Source organism: Monodon monoceros, unplaced genomic scaffold (genome assembly GCF_005190385.1).
Source record: "Monodon monoceros isolate NGI ecotype Baffin Bay Population unplaced genomic scaffold, NGI_Narwhal_1 Super_Scaffold_12, whole genome shotgun sequence".
Classification (NCBI taxonomy): Eukaryota; Metazoa; Chordata; class Mammalia; order Artiodactyla; family Monodontidae; genus Monodon; species Monodon monoceros.
In genome coordinates, this window is record NW_021703768.1 from 155,152,143 (window position 1) to 155,177,974 (window position 25,832).

At 39.1% G+C, this 25,832-nt stretch overlaps 1 protein-coding gene across 4 annotated transcripts in view; it reads right to left on the reverse strand.

Moving 5' to 3' along the window:
• Positions 1-25,832, reverse strand: part of PGBD2 (piggyBac transposable element derived 2) — a 59,981-nt gene that overhangs the window by 27,297 nt on the left and 6,852 nt on the right. For 2 of the 4 annotated variants that reach the window (XM_029218914.1, XM_029218916.1), the window contains exons 2-3: positions 7,620-7,683; positions 3,634-5,391 (exon numbers count right to left, since the gene is read on the reverse strand). In XM_029218914.1, the coding sequence (XP_029074747.1) occupies positions 3,634-5,391; positions 7,620-7,636 (1,775 nt within the window). In that variant the 5' untranslated portion in view covers positions 7,637-7,683. Of the gene's footprint in view, positions 1-1,742; positions 5,460-7,619; positions 7,684-25,832 lie in introns of those variants that run through there. The other 2 variants (XM_029218917.1, XM_029218918.1) reach the window with 2 other exon arrangements.

A 25,832-nucleotide genomic window follows, 5' to 3' on the forward strand; every position in this document is an offset into this window, starting at 1 on the left:
AAACTAACTTAAATAATGAGAAAGAAGACTCAAATAATAAAATTAGAAGTGAAAGAGGAGACATTACATAAATACGTAGAATCATAAGAGACTACTATGAATAGTTTTACACCAACAAATTAGATAACCTAGAAGAAATGGATAAATGTTTAGAAACACACAACCTACTAATGCTGATTCAGGAAAAAAATAGAAAATCTGAACAGAACAATAACAAGTAAAGAGATTGAGTAAATACTCAAAACCTCCCAACACAGAAAACCCCAGGACTAAACAACTTCACTGGTGAATTCTACCATACATTTTAAAAAGAATAAATGCCAATCCTTCTCAAGCCCTTCCAAGAAATTGAAGATGAGGGAACACTTCCGAACTCATTCTACAAGACCAACATTACCCTGTTATCAAAACCAGATAAAGACTCTACAAAAAAAGAAAACTACAGACCAATATCCCTGAGGAATGTAGATGCAAAAAATTTCAACAAAATATTTGCAAACTGAATTCCAGAACACATTAAAAGGATTATGTACCATGACCAACTGGAATTTACCTCTGGGATGCAAGGATGGTTCAACATATACAAATCAATAAATGTAATATATCACGTTAATAAAATGAAAAAAATAACATGATCATCACAATAGAGTCAGAAAAAGCATCTGACAAAATACAACAGATAATAAACTTTATGTTATGTGTTTTACCACCTTTTTGAAAAAAGACATAAGAGCCTGGCAATCAATGAAGTCTTGTAGACAAAGTCATTTTCATGGTTCATTTTGAGAAGTTTCAATGTTGTGCATGCTTCCATAGTTTGGTGTACTAAGTTTTGTTTTGTTTTTAATTTTGTCTAGTTTCTCAACAACTAGAAGAATTTTGAAATGTCATCCAGAATAACCAGGACAACTTTCATATCCTTTCTAGTTAAAAGATTCATGAATGTTTCTGCAGTACTAGAGTAGACAAGGTAGACAATCTGTTCAAGTGCTTCCCCAATTGTGGGATTGGTGACAGACCATAGTTTCATTTTGTACCTTAAAGTCTTCCTTTGGGAATATGCCAACAAGGAATGTCATCTGGCCTTGACTGCCAGTTGTGATACTTGATATTGTCTACACAGTCTTCTACTGTGTTAGTTTTGGCATCATTTAGTGGCCTGGGATAGACTGCACATGCTCCTACATCAATTACACATGCTCCTACATCAATCATACATCAATTATAACCTGCGACCAAACATCTGTCTAAGTGTAAATATTTCCTTTAGCTCTTAAGAGAGGAATCACAATTGGCCATTCTGTAGCTTCTGGAAGCTTCACAAACTGTTTTCACAACCATTCAATTAATTGATTTGGACCATCAGTAAGGTAAAAAACACCTGGTTAATATTTCAGGATCATCATGATGCAAGAGATGAAAACTGAAGAGTAGAATTTGATGAACAAACTTCTCCTTAAGACAAATGTTTTAAAGTATCCAGGCTAGATTTCTAAAGATGGAAATAATGCACCAAAGGTATAAACATTTTTTAACGTTCACTCTGAAAGTATTTCAAACCTACAAAACAGTTCCAGGGTTACAGATAGTTCCCTTTTACCAGTCTTCCCCAGATGCTGACATCCTGCATAACCACAGTACAGTTGTCAAAGCCAGGAAATTAATATTTATAAAACAGTATAACTACGGATCTTATTCAAGTTTCACCAATTGTCCCACTAATGTTCTTTTTGAAAGCCTTTTTGTGGAACCTGGCGAGTATCACACATCACATTTGTTATACTTCCTTGGTCTCATCTAATTGTGGACAGATCCTCATTTTCTTTGTCTTTTGCAGCCTCAACACTTTCAAAAGGTATTCAACTGTTTTGTGGAATGTCCCTCAGTTTGCGTTTGTCTCATGTTTTCTCATGATGTAGAATGCAGGCTGTACATTCTGGGCAGGAATATCACAGTGTACCTACCATACCTGGGGAGAGTGGGGTAGGACACATGATGTCTCTATCTCAATACTGGTGGTATTAACTTTGACTGCTTGGTTGTGGTGGTGTGCCTGATTTCTCCACTAAGCAGTTTCTGTTTATTCCCCCTGGATATCTTGTGAGGAAATGCTTTGCCCTCCTAAGTTTAGCAACTACTGACAGTTCTTGCCTGCAAAATTACTGCTGTGGTGTTTGCCAAATAGCAGTATTTTATTTCCATCCTTCCTTCTACATTTATAATTGGGATTCCACTGAAGGGAGGATCTGCCCCTTTTATTTATGTATTCACATCACAATGGACCAAACATTTCCTTTTCTATGGGTATGAACAATTTTTAAGATTTTGGATGGACCTGATAAATTGCCTTCAGAAAGAGTGTACAGATTTACACTCCCCCAGGTACTACATGAGTCTGTCACCTTTCTACACCCATACCAACAGTAATTATGTACAAATAAATTCATTTGTTTAAAAAAAGGATACCTAGTAATTACTTTCCTTTGCAGTTTATTGCCTCTTATGTATCTTCACTGTTCATTTGTTTTTCATCTTCCATCATTTGTTATTTTATATAACATTGCACATTTTACCCTTGTCACCTATGTGTTTACGAGATCTTTTTGCACTGAGGATATTATTACAAATGGAATTATTTGTAACATATTTTCTCAGTTTCTTTGCATTTTACCTTTACTAATAAATGTCAATTTTACAGTTTTATATGGTCACATATATTGATGTGTTTCTTTTTTATTTGTGCTGTTGTAGAAAGTTCTTTACCAAATAAAGATACTCAACATGCTCTCTTAGATTTTTGATTAAGTCCAAATTTTTATATGTATTTCTTTTATTCTTCTGGGTTATATTCCACTAGGCTTTCTAACATAAACTTTTTTCTTTGTTTCAGTATTTTCCCCCAAAGTTCAGGAATTTTTAAAGGTAGAATTTAAATCACTGGGGAAATATATATATAACTTTTAATATTAATATGATGCTAACCATCCATTTGGGGGAAAAAACTCCCTACTTCACACTATTTATAAAAATGGATTCCACATGGATATGTGTATTAGAAAAATATTTTTTATCAAGAAAATACAAACTCTACAAATCTAGTCAGCTGGATAAATACATGGCAGATTATCTGTCCCTGGACAGTTTGCTAGCATTAGATTAAAGTGAAATAAATATGATCAAGATATCCTTCATCATATTGATACAATATTGCCTATATCTTAGATTATAACTGAGAGCATACACTATAAAATCTTTTTACTGTTCACGAAAGTTTCTCTTAAGTTTTTGGTTACGTTCAAGTCTCCTTATCAGGACAGCTATACCCCAAAGCAAGATTTTTATTTGAATAAAAAAGGGCCCATAAGTTGAAATAAATAACAGTATAAAATATATATTTATAAACATTTATGATTACTAACATAAATATTAATTTATATTACATGTAGGCATAATAGAAGATGATAAAAAGATAACTGTAAGGAAGACGAGGAAAAATACAAAACCAAATCAGGGATTCAGGTCTCTTTTTGTCAACACAACACACAAAGGCCCCAAATGCTATATGTAATTAGCTGTAAACATCTCATAACAAACCAAACATCCAGGGGGCTCCCTCTGCCCAGGATGCATTACCGGATGTGGTACGCCCTGAAGCACTTGGCATGGACGCCCTTCTGGCACTTCTCACAGCGGGTGTTGGTCTGTGAGTGGCACAGGGCACACCGGGTCCTCTTGTCCTGGTGGATGATCCAGTGCCCAATCATGTCAAAGCGGCTCTCGGTTTCCAGCCGCCTGCTTCGCCTCCCTTGGGATGATGTATCCGCGTTGCTCTCTAGGTACACGCAGGCCACATATCTCCGGAAGGCCAGAAGGTCCACCTGGGCATCATGGCAGCATATCCTGTGCAGCTGCCATGCATTGTTAAGAGCAGCGTCAATAACATAGCCAATGAAACTCGAGTACCACTTCATACCCCGGATCTTCACCTTGTACTTGGCGATGTTCTGGTCCATGCGGCCGACACCCCCGACCTTCTCCTGGTACAGCCTCAGCAGGGATGGCTGATGAACCTGGGCCTGCGTCTTGGCTGCTCCCGAGTGATGGCTGGTCAGCCCCGCTGGCTCTATGCCCACAGCGTTGGAGCAGATGTTGACCACACTGCTATCATGCCAGCGGCACACGATGATCTCCTCACTCTCATCAACTTTGTAATCAAACGAACCCCTCTTCATTCTCTTCAGTTCTTTGGGATCTTTAAGGGGACATCGTTCAGTTCTGTACTCACGAACAGTTCCTGTGGCCTTCACTCCTTTCTTCCTTAAAATGGACATCAATTTGACACTTGTAAAAACCTTGTCAAAAAATATGTGGTATGGCAGACACCCACGTGTCTGAAGTGCATCCACAAATTTCACCACCATACTGCCTCCTAGGTCCAGGCCCCTGTCTGGCTTAGTGAACAGTGTGCCCTGTGAGGGCTCGAACCACACCAAATAGCCCCTGCTGGTCGTCCCACACCAGATCTTGTAGCCCAGCCGCACAGGTTTCCCCGCAGGCAGACGCTTGGACCCCCGGTGTCCAAAGTACTCACACATAGACTCGCCAAAGCTGTAGAACTCTTCCAAGGGTGCATGCTTCTGGAAATTGTAGTTCATGCGGACAATGAGAGGCCTCACCTTGGCAAACCTATCACTTTCATCAAGCTCATTGTTATCTGCAAAATGCAGGTATGAGAAGATCAGTTCAAATCTGTCCCTTCTAATTGCATCAGCCACAAGATGATGATGTGAATCAGGGGATGTTTCCCAAAACATCCTTCTCCTTGGATAGGAGATATACCCACTTAAAATCAAAATGCCCAAAACACACTTCAATTCCTGAGCTGTGAGACCCAGGTTGACATTCTTCTGCCAAGCATAACGATTGGTTTCATTAACAATAAAATTAATTGTTCCTTCATCAAAAAACAATTCAAAGAGGCCTACAGGACTCAGTTCCTGGCTTTTGAGATCCTCCATATGAGGATCCGATGCTGTCCAACTGGTGAAGTCCGGGCGGATATCTCTTTTGGTCCAAACATGTTGAGGTTCCACTACTGCCTTTTGCTTCTTCATGGCTGGCTGCAGCTGCAGGTCATCATCCTCCTCCCCGGTGCCAGAGTCCTCAGGCACAACAGAGGCATGCAGCACATTGCCAGGCAGGTGGGTTCCTCGCCGGCCATCTTCATCACCCGAGTCCTCATCAGTGAAGTCCCCTGAAGCATTGTTGGGCGGTGCAATGAAGATCTCCTCCCTACTCTGGCCAGACTCCTCCTCCTCCAGAGCATTCAGAACCTCAAGCAACTTCATGGACTTCAGCTTTGAGCCGGTTCTTCTCCCAGTAGTGAGGCTGCTGCGATGACAGGAAACAGAATGAAGAGAGGCCATGCAGGAAAGCCAGTGCTTCAGCAGAAAACTCCACTAAAGCATTGCCCAAGAGGAGGGCACTCTCACTGCAACAGCATCTTGGACCTAACACCATAAGGCATAGTGCCAGATAAGTGAATTTTCCAGACAAACACAAATTATTCATCTAAGTGCAGAAGTATTTTAATGAAGGGAGACATTCTAAAGAGGTATTCCATACTTCCTTTCCTTCTTAAATAAAGTGTCTGAATAGAGGATCCCCTCTAGTGATGATTCCAGGTGCCACTGTTATCACCTGGTTAACAGTAACTGTCAATGGGAAGGCTCGGCTGCTGAAGTGGCATCCACCAATGTCTCCTGACTCAGTGGCCCTAGCAGCTCTGCTTTCATGCTTCTGCCTTATCTGTCTCTTCCCTTTTTCTTATTCTCTTGGCATATATAAGTTTCCTCACTTCCCCAATTCTCAAACTCTCCATACTTGAACTCTCACTACCCAAATTCAGGACCTAAACAGATTCAGACAGATTTTCACAAAGCTCCCTCAACATCTGATATCCTACTGCATACTAACTGCTAAATAGATTTGGAAACATGGAAACCCCTGCTATTCTAACTCTCCCTGTACATGCAGGAACCCAATACAAGAGGTATTTGTATTTAGCAGGCACCAACCACGAGCAGGTGCTGCCCAGGGGCTGGCAGTGAGCACACTCCACTCCCTGACCTGCATAGCACTTGTTTCCAAATGGAGGAGACAGATGACACATCAACAAACACGCAGCTACGCAGGACGGCATCAGGTAGTGATGAGGGCCATCCTGAATAAGGGACAGAGAGTGCAGCAAAGGAATAGGGCCGGGGGTGCTACTTTAGACATATGATGAGGGAAGGCTCACAGGGCAGATGGCCTGGAGAGGTGGAGTGAGCCTTGCAGACAGCTGGAGACTGGGTGTCCCAGAGGGAGAGAAAGAACTGTAGGTACAGGTGCAAGGCCCTGTGGTTGAAGGGACTTGATATCTATGAACAGCAAGGAGGTTAGTGACACTGCAGATGTAGTGAGGGGAGGAGAGTAGAGCAGAGGTGGCTGGGTCCAGGGCCAAGGCCCCACAGGGTTCCAGAGGTCCTGATCAGGACTTCCAGTTGTATTCAGTTATCACAGGAAGCCCCTGAGGGGATGGAGCAGGACAGTGAGGGGTCAAATACCTTACTCTGGCTATGAGAATAGACTGGACTTGGGAAGGTGGGCACTGCTGCTGCCCTATGCCTTGGCCTCTGCATGAGAAAAGCCGTGTACCAGAGGGAGGATGCAGGCTTTACCACAAAGGCTATTTCTCTGCCTGCTCTTAGGCTTTGGAGTTTAAGCTGCATTAGAGATTCACTCCAACCTCACTTCCAGGACACTGACTCCACCAGCCACCCCTGCTGGAGGCTAGAGCACAAGAAGTCTGACCTCTGGGGAGATGTGGTATGCCTCAAGCTCTCCATGGCCAGCCAGAAAGGGAGAGGAAACCTGAAGCTCTTCCTTTCCATGGACCTCGAACTAAGACACGTTCTCAAAGGGTAACAGCCATCTTCATGCCTCCCCTGGTCTACAGCAGCAGATCCAGGCCTGCCCAGCCACAATCTCTGCTAGTCTCACCACTCAAACAGGCCCTCAAACACCTCTGTGCATACCTGTTCAAACCCTTGGAGTGAGAAAGCCTGCAGGAACTGAGGCAGCCCCACAGACAACCATCTTGTGTCTTGAAAGATGAGGAAAGTAAATCATGTTTTTAGATCAAGTGCAGAACTAGAGCTACACAGCTGCACCCGTACTGTACCATACACACTCCTTTGTCTGCCTTGTCTTTTCTCCAATCTTCCTCTCTCCTCTCCCTCCCTGGTGCTTCATGGACACCAAGTGCTTAGGGTGGGCAGCAGGACTGAGAACTGAAAATGTTATAGACTTGGTCTTTCAAAAGCAGAGAAGTAAATATAGTTAGCCTTGAATAACATGGGTTTGAACTATGTGAGTCCACTTATACATAGATTTTTTTCGGTAAATACGTCCTGGAGTACTACATGATCCTCAGTGGGTTGGAACCGCCAGTGCAGAGGGCCCGATTATAAAGTTATGCACAGATTTTCAAATGTGAACAGTCAGCACCCCTAATCCCCATGTGTTCAAGAGTCAACTGTACTTGCATAAAGCCTTTCAACAAACATTACTCCTACCTTGATGATGAAGCCATGGTATATTGTGAACATGAGCTTGTCTTTACTTGCAGAGTCTAAGAATCTGTAAGACAACAGAAGTCAGTTTTAAGAAATCATATCTTAATTAGCAAAGGAATAGGACCTTCTCTACCATTTAAGGGAAAAAATCTCAAGATTCACTATCAACCAGAGGGAAATGGATCAAGTACACACAGGAAATGAGGTGTAGTTGACTGGCTAGTCAGAGGGAAAAAGAACAAGCTCCCCCATCTCACACCTCACAACAAAATACGTTCTAGAGTGGGGTTTCCCACAGTCAGAACTATTGGCATTTTGTTTCTTGTGGGGGGGTTGTCCTATGTATTATGTGATGTTTAACAGCATCCCAGGCCTCCATCTACTAGATACCAATAGAACAACTACCCCAATAGTTGTGAAAAACGAAAAGGTTTCTAGACAAATGTCCTCTGGTGGGGAGAGTAGGAGGTAAAATCTCCCCTGGTTGCAGACTACTGCCTACATCAGCACTGCCAATAGAACTTGCCACAATGATAGAAATGTTTTATATCAGTGCTGTCCAATATGGTAGCCATGAGCCACATATGGGTATTAACCACTGGATACATGGCTAGTGTGACTGAGAAATTGAATTTTTAATTTTATGTAATTTTAAGTAATTCAAATTTAAATAGTCACATGTGGTGGCTACTATATTAGATAGTGAAGTCCTAGATGTATTAAGTATTAATTGCAAAAAAGCAAAACTTTTAAAGTATATTAATGACCACAGAGGGAAACCTTTCTTACAGAAAGCACAGAAACTTAAAGGAAGGTGGGTAGTTTTAACTACATCAAACTTCCAACAAATCTGTAGTAGGCAGAAGGCCCAAAGGACCCCAAATAGGTTGAACTCAAATAGGGCTACACCAAGACACATTATAATTAAATTGTCAAAAGTCTAAGACAAAGAAAGAATTTGGAAAGCAGCAAGAAAAAGAGAAATTACATACAGGGGAATCCCTATAAGACTAGTAGCAGATTTTTCAACAGAAACTTTTCAGACCAGGAGAGAATGGGATGATATATTGAAAATGTAGAAAGAAAAAACTATCAACTAAGAATGTTATTCCCAGCAAGCTGTCCTTCAAAACTGAAGAAGACATAAAGACTTTCACAAGCAAACAAAAGCAGAGGGTGTTCATACCACAAGACCTGCTTTAAAATAAATGCTAAAAGGAATTCTTCAAGTAGAAGTAAAAGGGCACTAATTATATCATAAAATCATATGAAGAGAGTGTAAAACTCATTGGTAATGGTAACTATAAAGTCAGTCAGGTAATAGGGGTGTATAATTCACTAACAACTCTAGATTTAAAGTTAAAAGTTAATGCATATATGTAGATTCTAGAAAAATGGTACCGATGAACCGGTTTGCAAGGCAGAAATAGAGACACAGATGTAGAGAACAAATGTATGGACACCAAGGGGAGAAAGCAGGGGGAGGGGAGTGGAGGGATGGGATGAACTGGGAGATTGGGATTGACATATATACACTAATATGTATAAAGCAGGTAACTAATAAGAACCTGCTGTATAGCACAGGGAACTCTACTTCGTTTTATTGTACAGTAGAAACTAACACAACATTGTAAAACAACTATACCCCAATTTAAAAACAAAGGAAAAAATAACATTCTAAAACAACTATAACTACAGTAATCTGTTATTAGATACATACTATAAGAAATATGTAAACTGTAGCATCAATAATCTAAAATGTGAGGGGGAGGAGAAGTAAAAGAGTAAAGTTTAGAAATGTTATAGAAGTTAAGGTGTTACCAGTTTAAAATAGGGTGCTATCATTTCAAGATTATTTTATGTAAACCTCATGACAAACACAAAAGAAAAACTTATTGTAGTTACACAAAAGAATATGATAAAGAAGTCAAGGCATAATGATACAATAATTCATCAAATCATAAAAGAACACAACAGGAATAGAAGAAACAAAGGATTTATAAAACAGAAAACGATGAACAAAATGAAAACAGTTAGTCCTTACCCATCAATAATTACTTTAAATGTAAATTCATTAAATTATCTAACCAAAAGCCACGGAATGGCTTAATGGATTAAAAAAGTAAGATCCAATGATATGCTACTGACAAGATACTCACTTGACCTTTAAATATAGATACAGGCTGAGTGTAAAAGGATGGAAAAAGATATTTCAAGCAAATAGTAACCAAAAAAAAAAAAAAAGAAAGCAGGGGTAGCTATACTTATGTCAGTCAAAATTAACTTTACTAAAATGGAAACAAGAATATAAGATAATTACATAATGAAAAACAACAATCCATCAAAAGATATAACTGTAAATATTTAAGCACTAAATATTTGAGCACCTAAATATATAAACCAAATACTAAGAGAACAAAAAGGAGAAATAAATGGCAATAAGATAAGAGTGGGGGACTTTAATATCCCACTCTCAACAATGGTAGATCATTCAGACAAAGAATCAATAAGGAAACATCAGACTTGAATGCCACTATAGACCAAACGCACATAAAAGACATATACAGAACATTCTATTCAACAATAGAAAAATATACATTCTTCTTAAGCACACATAGAACATTTACTGGGATGTTAAATGTTAGGCCACAAAAAAAGTCTTAGCAAATTCAACAAGACCAAAATCATACTAAGTATCTTTCCTGAACACAATGGTATAAAGCTAGAAATCAGTAACAGGAGGAAAACTGAAAAACTCAAGAATGCATAAAAATAATTCTCCTGAACAACCAATGTAGCAAATAAGAATTAAAAGGAAACTAAAAAGTATCTTAAAACAAACAAAATTGGAAACACAATTTACAAAAACAGGGGATGTTAGCAAAAGCAGTTCTAAGAGGGAACTTTATAGCCATAAACACATACAGAACGAAAAGACAACTATCTCTAATAAATAACCCAACTTTACACCTCAAGGAACTAGAAAAAAGAACAAACTAAGCTTAAAGTTAGCAGAAGGAAGGAAACAATAAAGATTAGAGCAGAAATAACTAAAGGAGAGAAGAAAAAAATGAGAAAAGATTAACAAAACTAAGAGTTTGTTCTTTGAAAAGATAAACAAAATTGACAGACCTTTAGCTAAACTATCCAAGAAAAAAAAAACCCAACAAAATTATAAATCAAAGAGGAGACATTACAACTGATACCACAGAAATACAAAGGATCTGTGCACCTGAAACGATCACATCGTTAATCAGCTATACTCCAGTACAAAATAAAAAGTTAAAAAAAAATACAAAGGATCAGAGGGTAGTAGGAACATTTATCTGCCAACACACTGGACAATGTAGAAGAAATGGATAATTCTTAGAAACAAAAAATATACCAAGACTGAATCAAGAAAAAAGAGAAAAAGTGAATGAACCAGTTACTAGTAAGGAGACTGAATCAGTACCCAAAACTTCCAAACAAAGAAAAGCCCAGGACCAGATGGATTCAAGGTGAATTTTACCAAACATTTAAAGAATTAATGCCAATTCTTCCCAAACTCTTCCAAAATATCAAAGAGAAGGGAACACCCCTAAACTCATTTACAAGGTCAGTATTACCATGATACCACAGCCAGAATAAGGACATTACAAGGAAGGAAAACTACAGACAAATATCCTTGATGAAAACAGATGCAAAAATTCTAAATAATATACTATCACACCAAATTCAACAGTACATTAAATGATCAAATGGGGTTTATCACAGGAATGCAAGGATTCTTCAATATATGCAAATCAATCAATGTGATATGCCATATTAACAAACTGAAGGAGAAAAACCATACGATGATCTCAATAGATGCAGAAAAAGCTTTCAACAAAATTCAACAGCCATTTATGATAAAAACTCTCCAGAAAGTAGACTAGAGGGAAACTGCCTCAACATAATACAGGCCATATATGAAAACCCACAGCCAACATCATTCTCAATGGTGTAAAACAGAAACCATTTCCTCTAAGATCAGGAACAATACAAGGGTGCCCACTCTCACCATTATTATTCAACATACTTTTGGAAGTTTTAGCCACAGCAATCAGAGAAGAAAAATGAAATAAAAGGAATCCAAATCAGAAAAGAAGAAGCAAAACTGTCACTGTGTGCAGATGACACGATACTATACATAGAAAATCCTAAAGACAATACCAGAAAACTACCAGAGCTAATCAATGAATTTGGTAAAGTAGCAAAGTACAAAATTAAGGCACAGAAATCTCTTGCATTCCTATATACTCATGATGAAAAATCTGAAAGAGCAATTAAGGAAACACTCCCATTTACCATTGCAACAACAACAAAAAAATACGTAGGAACAAACAAAAGACCTGTATGCAGAAAACTATAAGACACTGATGAAAGAAATTAGAGACGATACAAACAGATGGGGAGATATACCATGTTCTTGGATTGGAAGAATCAACATTGTGAAAATGACTATACTACCCAAAGCAATCTACAGATTCAATGCAATCCCTATCAAACTACCAATGGCATTTTTCACAGAACCAGAACAAAAAATTTCACAATTTGTATGGAAACACAAAATACCCCGAATAGCCAAAGCAATCTTGAGAAAGTAAAACGGAGCTAGAGGAATCAGGCTCCCTGACTTCAGACTATACTACAAAGCTACAGTAATCAAGACAGTATGGTACTGGTGCAAAAATAGAAATATAGATCAATGGAACAGGATAGAAAGCCCAGAGATAAACCCACACACATATGGTCACCTTATCTTTGATAAAGGAGGCAAGAATATACAATGGAGAAAAGACAGCCTCTTCAATAATGGTGCTCAGAAAACTGGACAGTTACATGTAAAAGAATGAAATTAGAACACTCCCTAACACCATATACAAAATAGGCAGAACACTCTATGACAGAAATCACAGCAAGATCCTTTTTGACCCACCTCCTAGAGAAATGGAAATAAAAACAAAAGTAAAGAAATGGGACTTAATGAAACTTAAAAGCTTTTGCACAGCAAAGGAAACCATAAACAAGAGGAAAAGACAACCCTCAGAATGGGAGAAAATATTTGTAAATGAAGCAACTGACAAAGGATTAATCTCCAAAATATACAAGCAGCTCATGCAGCTCAATATCAAAAAAACAAACAACCCAATCCAAAAATGGGCAGAAGACCTAAATAGATATTTCTCCAAAGAAGATATACAGATTGCCAACAAACACATGAAAGAGTGTTCAACATCACTAATTGTTAGAGAAATGCAAATCAAAACTACAATGAGGTATCACCTCACACCGGTCAGAAAGGCCATCATCAAAAAATCTACAAACAATAATTGCTGGAGATGGTGTGGAGAAAAGGGAACTCTCTTGCACTGTTGGTGAGAATGTGAATTGATACAGCCACTATGGAGAAATGTATGGAGGTTCCTTAAAAAACTAAAAACAGAACTACCATATGACCCAGCAATCCCACTACAGGGCATATACCCTGAGAAAACCATAATTCAAAAAGAGACATGTACCACAATGTTCATTGCAGCACTATTTACAATAGGCAGGACATGGAAGCAACCTAAGTGTCCACCAACAGATGAATGGATAAACAAGATGTGGCACATACATACAATTCAATATTACTCAGCCATAAAAAAAGAAACAAAATTGGATTATTTGTAGTGAGGTGGATGGACCCAGAGTCTCTCACAGAGAGTGAAATAAGTCAGAAAGAGAAAAACAAATACCGTATGCTAACACATATATATGGAATCTAAAAAAAAAAGTTTCTCATGAACTTAGGGGCAGGAGAGGAATAAAGATGCAGACATAGAGCATGGACTTGAGGACATGGGGAGGGGAAAGGGTAAGCTGGGACAAAGTGAGAGAGTAGCATTGACATATATACACTACCAAATGTAAAATAGATAGCTAGTGGGAAGCTACTGCATAGCACAGGGAGATCAGCTCAGTGCTTTGTGACCACCTAGTGGGATGGGATAGGGAGGGTGGGAGGGAGATGTAAGAGGGAGGGGATATGGGGATAAATGTATACATATAGCTGATTCACTTTGTTGTACAGCAGATACTAACACACCAGTGTAAAGCAATCATACTCCAATAAAGATGTTAAAAAAAAGTCATACACCATGATTAAGTGGGAGTCATCCCTGGGATGCACGGGTGGTATTGATAAAACATATGCAAATCAACGTGATACACAACATCAATAGAATGTAAGATAAAAATCATAGGAACATCTCAATAGATACAGTAAAGCACTTGACTAAACACCATATCCTTTCAAGATAAAACTCTCAACAACTTAGGTATAGAAGGAACATACCTCAACATAACAGAAGTCACAGATGACAAGCACACAGCTAACATCGTATTCAGTGGGGAAAGACTGAAAGCTTGTCCTCTAAGATCAGGAACAAGACAAGGATACCTACTCTCACCACTCCTATTCAACACAGTACTAGAAGTCCTACCAGAGCAATAAATTAAGAAAACGAAATAAAAGGCATCAGAATTGGAAAGGAAGAAGAAAAACTGTCTCTATTTACAGATGACATGATTTTACATATAGAAAACCCTAAACACTTCACAAAACAACCGTTAGATCTAATTAATGAATTCAGTAAAGTTGCAGGATATAAAATCAACATACAAAAATCATGGGCTTCCCTGGTGGCTCGGTGGTTGAGAGTCCGCCTGCCGATGCAGGGGACACGGGTTTGTGCCCCGGTCTGGGAAGATCTCACATGCCGCGGAGCGGCTGGGCCGGTGAGCCTGCGCGTCCAGAGCCTGTGCTCCGCAACGGGAGAGGCCACAACAGTGAAAGGCCCGCGTACCGCAAAAAAAAAAAAAAAAAAAATCAGTAGCATTACTATACTTTAAAACTGAATTCTCTTAAGAATTGGAGAATGGGACTTCCCTGGTGGTCCAGAGGCTAACACTCCATACTCCCAATGCAGGAGGCCCAGGTTGGATCCCTAGTCAGGAACTAGATTCCATATGCTGCAACTAAGAGTTCTCATGCCGCAACTAAGGATCCTGTATGCCGAAACTAAAGATTCTGCATGCTGCAACTAAAGACCCCGCATGCCACAACTAAGACCTAGTGTAGCCAAAAAATAAATATTTTTTTAAAAAGGGAATTGAAGAATATTACCCCACTACAATAGCATTAAACAATAAAATATATAGGAATAAATTTAACCAAAGAAGTAAAAAAAAAAAATCCCTACACTGGAAACTACAAATCATTGATGAAAGAAACTGAAGACAAAAATATCCCACGATTATGGATTGGAAGAATTAATATTACAATGTCTATACTACCCAACGCCATCTACAGATCCAATGCAATCCCTATCAAGATTTAATGGCATTTTTTATAGAAGTAGAAAAAACAATCCTAAAATTTGTATGGAACCACAAAAGACCTCATATAGTCAAAGCAATCCTAAAAAGAACAAAGCAGGAGGCATTACACTTCCTCATTTCAAACTATATTATAAGGCTATAGTAATCAAAGGGATCAAGATGGCAACGTGAGAGGACATGAAGCTCACTGCCCGCCACAAACAAATCAAAAATATATCTACACGTAAACAATTTTCACTGAAAACTAAGTGGAAACTGGCAGAAGGACTGTTGTACAAACAAGGATGTAGGAAAGATATACACGTGATCAGGTATGAAGGGAAGAAAAGATGGGGTCAGGACCTGGTGTTCCTGGAAGGGGACTCAGAGGAAATAGAAGATTATAAGGGCAGACACCTGCCCTGGGAAGTGAGCAATTCAAGCCACAGATTAGGTGCCCCAGTCCTGGGGTGCTACGTGGAGGAAATTAGATATTTTTCCAAAGAAAATACTGAACGGCCAACAGGTACATGAAAAGATGCTCAACATCACTAATCGTCAGACTTCCCTGGTGGCGCAGTGGTTGAGAATCCGGCTGCCAATGCAGGGGACACAGGTTCGAGCCCTGGTCCGGGAAGATCCCACATGCCGTGGAGCAACTAAGCCCTGCACGCCACAACTACTGAGCCTGCACTCTAGAGCCCGCAAGCCACAACTACTGAGCCTGCGTGCCACAACTACTGAAGCCTGTGCACCTAGAGCCCGTGCTCCGCAACAAGAGAAGCCACCGCAATGAGAAGCCCGTGCACTGCAATGAAGACCCAACGCAGCCAAAAATAAATAAATAAATAAATTTATTTTTAAAAAATCACTAACCGTCAAGGAAATGCAAATCAAAACCACTGTAAGATATCACCTCACTCCTGTTAGAACAGTTACCATCAAAAAGACACATCAAGCATGTGGAAAAAAGGGAACCCTTGTGCACTACTGGTGGGAATGCAAACTGGAGCAGCCACTACAGAAAACAGTATGGAGGTTCCTCAAAAAAGTAAAAATAAAGCTACCATACAGTCCAGCGATTCCACTTCTGGGTATACATCCAAAGGAAATGAAGTCACTATTTGAAGAAATACCTGCATCCCCACATTCACTGAAACATTATTTACAATAGCCAAGATGTGTCCACTGAAGAAAATGTGGTACATATATATAATGGAATGTTATTCAGCCATAAAAAAGAAGGAAATCCTATCATTTGTGACAGCATGGATGTACTTGAGGGCATTATGCTAAGTGAAATAGGTTAGACAGAAAAAGACAAATATCGTATGATCCCACTTATATGTAGAATCTAAAAAAACAAACAAATGAACTCATATAAAAAGAATCAGATTTGTGGTCACCAGAGGTGGTGGGTTGAAGAAGAGGGAATTGGTTGATGGTGGTGAAAAGGTCAAGTGTCCAGGTATAAAATAAATGAGGAAGTCTCAGTTTATAACTGGGGAAATATGTACATGATGACCATAGTTAACACTGCCGTATAGTATCTTTGGAAGTTGCTAAGAGATTAAATCCTAAAAGTTGTCATCACAAGGAAAAAAAATTTATTCTTCATAACTATATGAGATGGACGTTAACTTACTATAGCAATTTACAACATAAGTATGACAAGTCATTATGTGGTACAGTTTAAACTTATACAGTGTTGTATGTCAATTATATCTCAATACAACTGAAAAAAAAATTAAAAAGCCAACTTCAAAACAATAGGAACGTTTTGTGGAGTTCTTACTCACCCTTGACCTACCCCCTTTCCAGTGCTGCAGCAATCTTAGTCTTGAGTAGCCAGAAGCCCAATTCCCAGTTTTCCCCTCAAACTAAAGGGAGAAAGAGCAAACCTGATTGCAAATTATTGTGTATTTCTGCTCTAACGTGTCTTAAGGATACCTAAAACACTGGTGTGGCAGAAAAAGCTGTGAGGCAGAATACAAATCCACAGACATCTGGAGCAACAGACTGTGGGTAAAGATACATAACAGACTGTTTAAGGCCATTTGGAAATACAGGACATTGAAAAGCTTCCACGAATATGGAGGAATTTAAGAAAGCCACATGCAAGACCAAGACACACGCTCAGAAAACTCCTGAGACCTTAAATTTTTACCTCGGGCTAATCCCAAGATTAAGAGTATCCTACTAATCCCAAGATTAAGAGTATCCTAACTAAGTGATGAAGGAGTGTCCCAGCAAAGAGCAAATATGTAAAGACAGGGAGAGGTAGATGGTCTTTTTTGGGTTTTTTTCAGTGTTTTTTTGTTTGTTTCAGCTCCTGAGATTCATGGAATTCTCTGTCAAAAGATTAGCTGAACACAAGCTACAGGAACAAAGTCTTCAGTGATCACACATGACAATATACAGTCTTTGCAGAAATAGTTTGGAAAAGTCCCAAAACAAATGAACTACAATGGCCTTCAAAAAATTTAAAAAAGCAAACCCTGGGGAAGGCAAGGAGTCTAATTTCCAGAGTTACCTCATAATAATAGAAAAACATTCAATTTTTAGCAAAAAAAATCACAAGGCACATAAAGAAACAAGAAAATGTGGCTCATTTAAAGCTGATAGAACCAACTCTGAGGAAACCTGGATATCAGACTTACTAGACAAAGACTTTAAAATAATCATCTTAAATATGCTGCAAGTAAATGGAAAACATGGACAAAGAACTAAAGGAAATCAGGCAAACAATATATAAACAAAGCTGAAATGAAAAATTCACCAGAGGAGTTCAACACCAGAGTTGTGAAGGGAGAAAAAAAGGACTGAACACAGGACTATTAAAAATATCAACTCTTACAAACAGAAAAAAATATATATATGAAGAAAAGTGAACAGAGCCTAAGAGACTTGTGGGTCACCACCAAGTCAGTCAACATACACATTTTGAGAATCTCAAAAGGAAAAGAGAAAGAAAAGGGCACAGACATTACTTGAAAAAACAATAGCCATAAGTTTCCCAAACTTGAGGGAAGACACAGATCTACAAACCCTGAAGTAGGATAAACTAAAGAGACCTACACCAACACACATCATCATCAAATTGGCCAAAGCCAAAGCAAGAATCTTGAAATCAGGAAGAGAGAAGCAATTCATAGTATAAAGGATCTGCAATAAGATCATCAGTCAATTGCTCATCAGAAACCTTAGAGGCCAAAAGGTAGTAAGATGATATATTTAAAGTGCTAAAAGAAAAAAAATTGCGAACCACGATTTCTATATTCAGCAATACTGTCCTTCAAAAATGAGGGAGAAATTAAGATATTCCCAGACAAACAAAAGTTGAAGGAATTCATTACCACTAGACCCACAATACCAGAAATGCTAAAGAGAGTCCTTAATGTTGAAAGGAAAGGATGCTGGACAGTAACTCAGTCATACTTGAGAAAAGATAAAGTTACCAGTAAGGGTAAATATATAAACCCATATTTAAAAAAAAACAACATTGTTGTCATTTTAGTTTGTAACTCCACTTCTTATTTTCTACAGAATTTAAAAGATGAATGCATAAAAAACAATTATAAATTAAAGATGTAATTTTTGACATCAGTAATATAAGGGGGGAAGAACTTTGTAAGAGAGTTTATGTATGCAACTGAAGCAAAGCTGCTATCAAGTGAAATTAGTTACATTAGGATATTCTATATAATCCCATGGTAACTGCAAAAAAAAAAATCTAAAGAATATGCATGAAAGGAGATTAAAAGGAAATCAAAACACGTCACTGCAAAATATCAACTAAACACAAAAAAGGTAGGCAGTAATGGAGGAAAATGAGAGACAAAAGAGCTATAAGATAGATAGACACAAAACAAATAGCAATGTGACAAAATAAGTCTCCCCTTTTCAGTAATTATTTTTAAAGTAAATAGATTAAACTATCTAATCAAAAGGCAGATAATGGGGGAGGTGATATCAACAGATGAAGGACTAGGAAGTTCTAGGTCCTCATTCCCCACAGAAATGCAAGTTAACATCAATATATGGGCCAGAATACCTTTATGAGAACACTACTAAATTGGAAAAATCCAGTTTTCCTCCTCCTGGGTAGGAAAAAACCCAGTCCTTCCCTCCTTTGTTTCTCTCCTGTGGGTCTTCTTTACCACTCGCACAGAACGTTTCACTTCTGACACTTCTAGTGACCAAATTCGGGGTGGGGGGGTCCATACAGGTAACTCTCTGCAACACCAGCTGGATGTCCAACAATTCCGACACCATCTACCTGGAGACAGTGTCAGATCCCACAGGTTAAGGGCTCAGTACCACAAAACTGCTCCCCACATCAGATGCCAATTACAAGTAGTAGGTCCCCAGGTTACCCACAATTTCTGTCTGACTTGGCTACAAATCAGGGGTTCCCATGATCCCTTCCTTGGGTTCAATGAATTTGCTAGAGCGGCTCACAGAATTCAGGGAAATGCTTTATGTTTACCAGTTTATTAAAGGATATGATGAAGGATATAGATGAACAGCCAGATGAAGAGATGCACAGGCCAAGGTATGGGGAAAGGGTGCAGAGCTTCCATGCCCTCTTCAGGCATGCCACTCTCGCAGCACCTCCATGTGTTCACCAATCCGGAAGCTCTCTGAATCCCGTACTTCGGGGATTTTTATGGAGGCTTCATCATGTAGGCATGATTTATCATTAATCCCGTTTTTAGCTCTCTCCCTTCTCAAGAGAATGGGGAGTGGGTGGGGCTGAAAATTCCAAGCTTCCAATCATGGCTTGGTCTTTCTGGTAACCAGCCCTCATCCAGGAGCCATCCAGGCACCCAACCAGAGTCACCTCATTAGAACAAAGGACACTCCTATCACGCAGGAAATTACAAGGGTTTCAGGAGCCCTGTGCCAGGAACCCAGGTCAAAAACCAAATATTAGGACAAAAGATGCTCCTAGTGCTCTTATCACATAGGAAATTACAAGGATTTCAGGAGCTCTGTTCCAGGAACTGGGGCAGAGATCTATATATATTTTCTATTATCTCATAGCCCACCCCATGGGCTCTGGCCACAGACCCCTTTCAGCAAAATGATACCCAAGTCAAAAGATACTGGCACATTACTAGAACCCCATGCAATCATTAATAATCATTCCAGTTCATCATTTTGTTGTATGAGGATGTTTCCCAGGGTTAGGCCACTCCGGTTTGCAGTCTTTCATTCGATCATATCAGGTTCCAAAAGCAGGAGTGGTTTCAGCAAACATAAGGCTTCACTCTTTCAGACATCTGATATAATTGAGCTAAGAAACAATGTCATCTCTTGCTCTGAGCTCTTTTGAGGTACTAATGTAATACTGAATTTACCTTTTTACATAACACATTTATTCACTACTTACCCTTAGTTACTATTCCTCCTTCTCTTCATTTATACCCAAACTCTTCCATTTTTGGAAGGTTCATTAGATTCAACCATTGTGCTGGTCTAGGTTGCAGAAAGCAATATTAGCCTAGCAAGTGCCTTCCCTCAGTCCACTCCCATTTAGAGAGGGTGAGGTTATGTAGGTACAGAACTAGTGGACTATCTTTACCACCAAGCAATATAGCTGCATTCAGTCTTGTCAGATGGGATGAAGGCACATTCTGCCCCATCAGGCCCTTAGGAATTCTGACATAAGGTTTAAAAATATAGTTATAGTTTCTTGCTTAGGAATCAATCAACTTGTATTTGCAGCCCTGGTCACATGACCACTGCCATCAGGTAGGAAAAACAAACAAAAAGTTGAGGTGATGTGAGGAAGAAGAAGAAAAAAAAGAGAGAGAAAAAAAAAACTATAGCTATTATACCAACATCCTCCTCTTTTGGCAAGAAGGTAAGTCATATCAGCATCCTTTGTCACCCCTACTTCCCTAGATCCACCAGAAAAATAGAGGAATCTATCCAGTGGGGACACTCTTCTAGTCCCACTCATATTTAGTATGAGTAGACACTCATGAAGGTTTGTAAAGCCAGCCCTTCATGCCTTTATTTTCCTCCATTTTAGACAACCAATGCTTCAAATGCCCATTCCAATCCTCTATCAAACTAGTACTCAGAGGAAAATATTTCTCTGCCCATTGTTGGACATTACAGACTGTAAAATGTGTTCCTTGGTCTAGAGAAACGATAGTCAGCAACCCAAATTGGTGTAGTATCTTCTGTTCCAGTTCTTTCACAGTATTCTGAGCATTTTCATCTACCATTAGGCAGGCATAGCCCTGTCCAGAGTCAGTGTCTATTCCCAGTGTCAGGACCCATTTGTAGCCCCCCATGGCTACCAGCATTGTCTCACATGCCAACCATGATCAGAGCCTTCCCACCAGGGAATCTGCCATATAGCCATGTGCAATCTCTGTCTCGCTCGTTGACAGAGAGAACTTCTCTTACTGGCATTTTGTGCATGAGAGTACAAGAAGACTATGAGGAAATTCAACCCATCTTTACTTTGCTGCAGTGACCCCTATGTCCGTACATGTCACGGAGCCAGATGGCCATCTCAAGGGAGCACACAGGAGTATCTGTTTGCTGATTCCAATCACCTACTAAACCTGGAAAAGAGTTCTTCTGATGGGCATTGACATGTTCTACTTTAATGCACCCCTCAAATTTCCACAAGCCTGTGCCCTACAAGGGCATCCCTTTAATGGGCCAGGTTTCCATTGCCCTCCTGCCTGACCACATGGCCAGTCTATTGGCCAGCATCCATGAATCAATAAAAACCCAAACATAGGTGCTTATACCATCGTTCAATTCTTCCATCACTGTTAGGATAACAGCATTCAAGTCAACCCACCAATCTGATTTGAAGAATTCAGAGTGGTGGCCTTCCAAATAGGATGTTGTCCATTCACCTTATAAATGCCATCCACAAATGAAGCAACTCTTTGTTTGTCAGTTGAGAGTTCTTTATAGGGCACTGTCCAAGTGACAAAAGAATCCAGCAACTCCTCACACAGTTACAGAGACAGTCCTAGAGAAAAAGAAGCCCCCTACTCGTGAGTATCTCCTTGCACTCCCCAGGCAGCATCATCCTGTATAAACCATTTCTATTTTATTATGAAATTCTTCCAGGCACTGACATGCCCATTACAGTGATTCTCTGACATCACCCTACACATTGAGTATTTCAGGTTTTAAGATAATTTTATGTCCTTCAGTCATAGGGGTAGCTTCTATTAATAATGTCAAATGGCAAGATAGTAAATGCCCTTCAAATGGAAATTGTCTAGTATAAATTCCCAGTAGTGATCGCTGGGAGGCACTCACAGGCTTTTGTCATAAACCACAGTCTAGGCTCCACGGGCTATCACACAGAGAATTTGTCCCTACCAGCAATCCAACTTCTATTCCACACTCCTTACTGGTTCCTATTTATCATGTCCAATTAATATTGCTCAAAGGGTAGAGTTACATGCTTTCTGTTTACAATATTAGGTAGGGGAAACATCCCCCAGATACAACGTCCATCCCCATAATACAATCAGAAAAAAGAGACGCAACCACTTCACATAAAGCCTGTTCAAACAACAATTCTACAAACTTCAATCTTAATTCTATCAACCCTCACTGTGGCCTCCATTAGGATCACATCAACAGGTTTTGTGTTACAATATTAGGTAGGGGAAGTGTTCCCCAGCCAAACACAGTATCGATTCCCATAAAACATTCAGGTAAAGAAGACACAACTTCTTTACATAAAGCTTGTTTAAACATTTCAACTTTCACAATCTTATTAACTCTTACACTTTTTTTTTTGGCTGTGCCACGTGGCTTGTGGGGATCGTAGTTCCCTGACCAGGGACTGAACCCAGGCCCTTGGCAGGGAAAGCACAAAGTCCTAACCACTGGACCGCCAGGGAATTCCCAACCCACACTTTTATACTCTCTAAATCTAACTGTAGCCTGTGTCACGGTTTCACCAATAGGTCTTGGTACCACAGTTCGTAGGACTCCTGTATCAACCCCCTGACCATTTTACCCACTCATGTGCAAAAGGCATTGGGTCCTTAGTAAGGGTTGAGCCAAGGTACCCTGGCCCTTTTGTCAACTGTCAACTTGATTAATCTTCCTAACCACTACCCCAAGTGACTGCTGGCGAGGTTCCTCATTGTAGTCTCTGCCTTCTGGCTTTTTACTTCTCCAAACTGGGATAAATAAAGCAAACTTGTTTGGGACCCCTACATGCTGGGCGACCAGCAGGAGATCCCTTTGGCTAACACCCAGTCTTTGGTATTGCTGTATTAAAACCTTTGTTTTAACCCCATCAATGTCCATTTTATTCATCCCACTTCTTTTTATTTTTTTAAATTAACATCTTTATTGGAGTATAAGTGCTTTACAATGGTGTGTTAGTTTCTGCTTTATAACAAAGTGAATCAGCTATACATATACATATTTCCCCGTATCTCTTCCCTCTTGCGTCTCCCTCCCTCCTACCCTCCCTATCCCACTCCTCTAGGTGGTCTTCATCCCACTTCCTAACAACCATCTAAATAAAGATTTCCACCCTGCTGAGACAAGTCCTGTGACTCTCCCTTTTCTGTTTCACCTTTCTTTCACCCCTATCAATATTTGCTTAATTCACCTTATTCCTTAATAACCATATAAAAATTTCCACCCTGCTAAGACCAGTCTCTTGATTCTTTCCCCTGCTTTTTCTTGTTCTCTTGTCCCAGGGACGGGGGTCAGAGACCAATGGAAAACCAAGCCAATAGAAAACCAAGAAGGGATTCCATTGAAAAGGGTAGGAAAAGTTCATGGCATTTTGCACACACATGCTTCTCCCCCATCTCAGTATAGTTAGGTGCAACTAAGAGAAAACCTAGTTCTGGTTTGCTTGGGGCCTGCCTGAGGGACAGATTTCTGTCTCACCAGACTTGGAGCACTGACAGGCATGTTGGCGTAGTGTGGAAGACACTGAAAATGTAGGCAGGTGCCACAGCACAGTAGCTGCAGAGATTCTGCAGTTCAGCAGGCAGATGTCTGGGAGAGCAAGAAATTACAAGCTCCTGAGAAGAAATAAGGACAAGCAGTGTAGAGAAATTGAGACAGTTAAAAAGTACACACACAAGTCCAGAAAACATACATCACTAGAAAAGGATGGGGAGGTCCCAAACTTCCAGGTGGGCTGATTGGTGAAAGTATTCTGCTAAATGAAGCCAGTCCATTAAGACCCGGACAGGAAGTTGCTTTGTCAAATGGCCAAATCTCAGCAACAGATCACAAAGTATACAAAGAAACAAGGAAACATGGCCCAATCAAAGGAACAAAATAAAACTCCAGACTGGACCCAAAAGAAAAACAGGTTGCCGAATTTCTTAATGAAAAATTCAAAACTACTTCTTAAAGATATTCAATTAGCTAAAAGAAAACACAGATATACAACTAAACAAAATCAGGAAATGCATGAACAAAATGAGAATATCAACAATGAGACAGAAACTATAAAAAAGAACCAAACAGAAATTCTAGAGCTGAAAAATATAATAGCTGAGCCAACCTTACCCTGATACTAGAGCCGGACAAAAACACTAGAAGAAAATTAAAGACCAATAGCCTTGATAAATATGAACAAAAATCCTCAATAAAATACTAGCAAACTGAATTCAAAAGCACATTGAAAGGATTATACACAACAAAGTAGGATTTCTGGAATGCAAGAATAGTTCAACATGTAAAAATCATGTAAAATAAAACATGTTCATATTAATTGATGCAGAAAATGCATTTAACAAGATTTAACACTGTTTCACGATAAAAACACTTAATAAACTAGGAATAGAAGGAAACCATCTCAACATAACAAAGGCCATATATGAAAAAATATCACAACTAACATCGTATGAAATAGTGAAATACTGAAAACTTTTCCTCTACCAACAGGATCGAGATAAGGATGCCCACTCTGGCCATTCTACTCAGTGTAATACCAGAAGTCCTAGACAGAACCTTTCGGCAAGAAAAATAAATAAATAAATAAAAGGCATCCAAATTGGAAATGAAGAAATAGCATTACCTGTTTGTGGATGACATGATCTTATGTGTAGAAGTCCCTAAAGATTTTTTAAGAACCTGTTAGAAATAATAAAAAATTCAGCAAAGTTGTAGGAATCAAAAGTAACACACTAAAATCTATTCATTTTAGTTGCATTTCTATTCACTAACAATGAACAATATGAAGTGGAAATTAAGTAAACAATTCCATTTACCACAACATTGAAAAGAATAAAATATTTAGGAACAATCCTAACCAAGAAGGTGAAAGAGTTGTAAACTGACAAAAAAACATTAATGAAAACACTTTAAAAAAACACCAAAAAATGTAAAGACATCTCAGGTTCATAGACTGGAAGACTTAATGTTGACAGTATGTCAATACTACCCAAAGTAATACACAGATTCAATGCAATCTCTATCAAAGTCCCAATGGCATTTTTGGTACAAATAGAAGAAGCCACCTAAAAATTCACATGTTATATCAAGGAACTCCAATGGCCAAAACAATTTTGAAAAAGAACAAAGTTGGAAGACTTACACTTCCTCATTTCAATACATATTACAAAGCTACAGAAATCAAAACAGTATGGTACTGGCATTAAAGACAGACATATAGATCAATGAATCAGCATAGAGTGCCAGAAATAAACCTTCATGTATACAGCCAGGTAAGGGTGCTAAGACCACTCAGTAGGGAAAGGACAGTCCCTAACAAATGGTGTTGGAAAAACTGGATATCATGCACAAGGATAAAGTTGAACACTTATCTTGTATCATATACAAAAATTAACTCAA